The sequence below is a fragment of the Leishmania martiniquensis genome, chromosome 26, assembly GCF_017916325.1.
Source record: "Leishmania martiniquensis isolate LSCM1 chromosome 26, whole genome shotgun sequence".
Taxonomy (NCBI): domain Eukaryota; phylum Euglenozoa; class Kinetoplastea; order Trypanosomatida; family Trypanosomatidae; genus Leishmania; species Leishmania martiniquensis.
This window is the reverse complement of record NC_090161.1, coordinates 542,698-544,461: the sequence shown is the minus strand read 5'-3', so window position 1 is coordinate 544,461 and position 1,764 is coordinate 542,698. Positions and strand designations below refer to the sequence as shown.

Sequence of the window (1,764 nt, the reverse complement as noted above, 5' to 3'; positions counted from 1 at the left end):
AGAATGAGACGAGAGGAATTGTGTGTGTGTGGGAGGGGGGAGGGATCACGGCAAACGAAGTAAAGTGGATGGGCGAGACGAAATGGGGAGGGAGCGGTGGGGCGGGGTGGGGGAAAGGGATGAAAGGAGCGCCTTCCCTCCCCCTTCACCTTGAGCTATCTTCCCCACCCATATTGAGCCTCTTTGTGGTTACCTGTGTCTGTGTGTGGGGACAAAGCCAGTGAACACACACACAGAGGCTTCCCTCCTCCCCCCAAACCGCTGCGGAATCTGGATACGCTTGCAGGCACTAGCGGCAACAACAGCAGAGGGGAGAGCGCGAGAGAGGGCGTACGGGAGGGTGGTGAAGTCAATGAAAAAGTGCGAAAGGACATGTAAGAAAGAGGAGGGGAGGGGGCCGGAGAAAAAAAGTGAGTCCCCGTTGGGCAGAAAAACACTGAGACTGCGCTCCTGCATGAGAAATTCCGAGGCTGACAACGGGAAAAAGATGCATAAAAAAACGCGCAGTGGACTTTAGGGTGCACCGAAGGACAGGTGACAGTGGGAAACATTTTTTTGTTTTGTTAAGCCTTCGATTGAAGTCCTGCGCCGCTACTGCTGTTTATACCGACGGGGCGGCATCCGTGTTGTGCCGCTGCGCACATTCCCCCCCTCGGCCCTCTACTACAGCTCGGTGTTCGGCGCGGGATGCTGATTCTCTTCGAGCTTCTTTTCTTTCTCGGCCTCAAGACGCGCACGGTTGAGTTCCATTTGGGCTCTCACCGCTGGTGGAGCGCCCCCGTGCGGAAGCTGACAAATCCTCGGCTCCGCCACTTTGAAAATGCCCTCGTTTTCGGGCGTCAGTCGACGCGGGCGGTTATTCCAGCGCTCCTCGCTTTCGGCCATCAAGCGCTCGAGGGTTGAGGGACTTACCGGCCTTGGCGCGTTCACCGCCTCCTCGTTCTCTGGCACAGACTTCGGCATGTCACCACTCACGATGATGACTGGTGACGCGTTCACGCCGATGGGGCCGATAGATGCGGAGGGCAAAGCGGCGAGTAAAATGCCGACGCCAATAATGGCGAGCAGAAAGTGAGCGAGCGGCGCCGTTTTGAAAGCGAGGCTTAAATTTGGTGTGTTGATATGGGTATATGTGCTCCCCCGTGCGCACGCGTCTCGGGAGAAATCCCCACGGTGAGGGAAGGTGAGAGGGGGCGGGGCCGTGCGGAGGCGAACGAACAGGGAAATACGCTGAGGAAACAAAGGCGCGCACGCGAAAGAGAGGGCGAATAGCGGAGAAAGAAAAAAAAAGCGTGTGGGATCGGCCAGCGGAGACGCGTAAAAGCTGCTAAGGAAAACGCTCACTCTCAGCGTTGAGGAGAGAGAGAGAGGGATGCGCAAAAGGGAGGGAGAGGTGCCTGTGATGTGCTGGATTCCTAACATTAAGGAGGGTTATATTAGCGGAGGCGGCGAGTGGGCAATGCGTGCGTGTGCATGTGCGTGTGTGTGTGTGGGGGGGGGGGAAGGGGGAAATCCATTGCAAGTAAGAGGAGTCATCCACGTCGAGAGAGGTAAAGAAGGGGGTAGAGGACTTCAAAGACATCAGAGAGAGATGCGCAGAGGGCGTAGGGTCATGGAAGCGATGGTGAGGTGCTCACCGTTCACGCCTTGGAACGAGCCTGCACGTCCGACGGCCATCACGGGTACGCAGAGAAAAAATATCCACACCCACAACGTTGGGACATATATATATATATGTATGGGTATACATAGAGACTGGGGGCC

At 56.5% G+C, this 1,764-nt stretch overlaps 1 protein-coding gene across 1 annotated transcript; it reads right to left on the bottom strand.

Annotated features, from left to right (window-relative positions):
* Positions 1 to 663: 663 nt before the first annotated feature.
* On the bottom strand, positions 664 to 963 carry LSCM1_04157 (uncharacterized protein; the record flags this gene model as incomplete). Its single annotated transcript, XM_067321678.1, has 1 exon — positions 664 to 963. One exon carries the CDS (start codon positions 961 to 963, stop codon positions 664 to 666), a length of 300 nt encoding a protein of 99 aa, XP_067177909.1.
* Between the last annotated feature and the right edge of the window lie 801 nt (positions 964 to 1,764).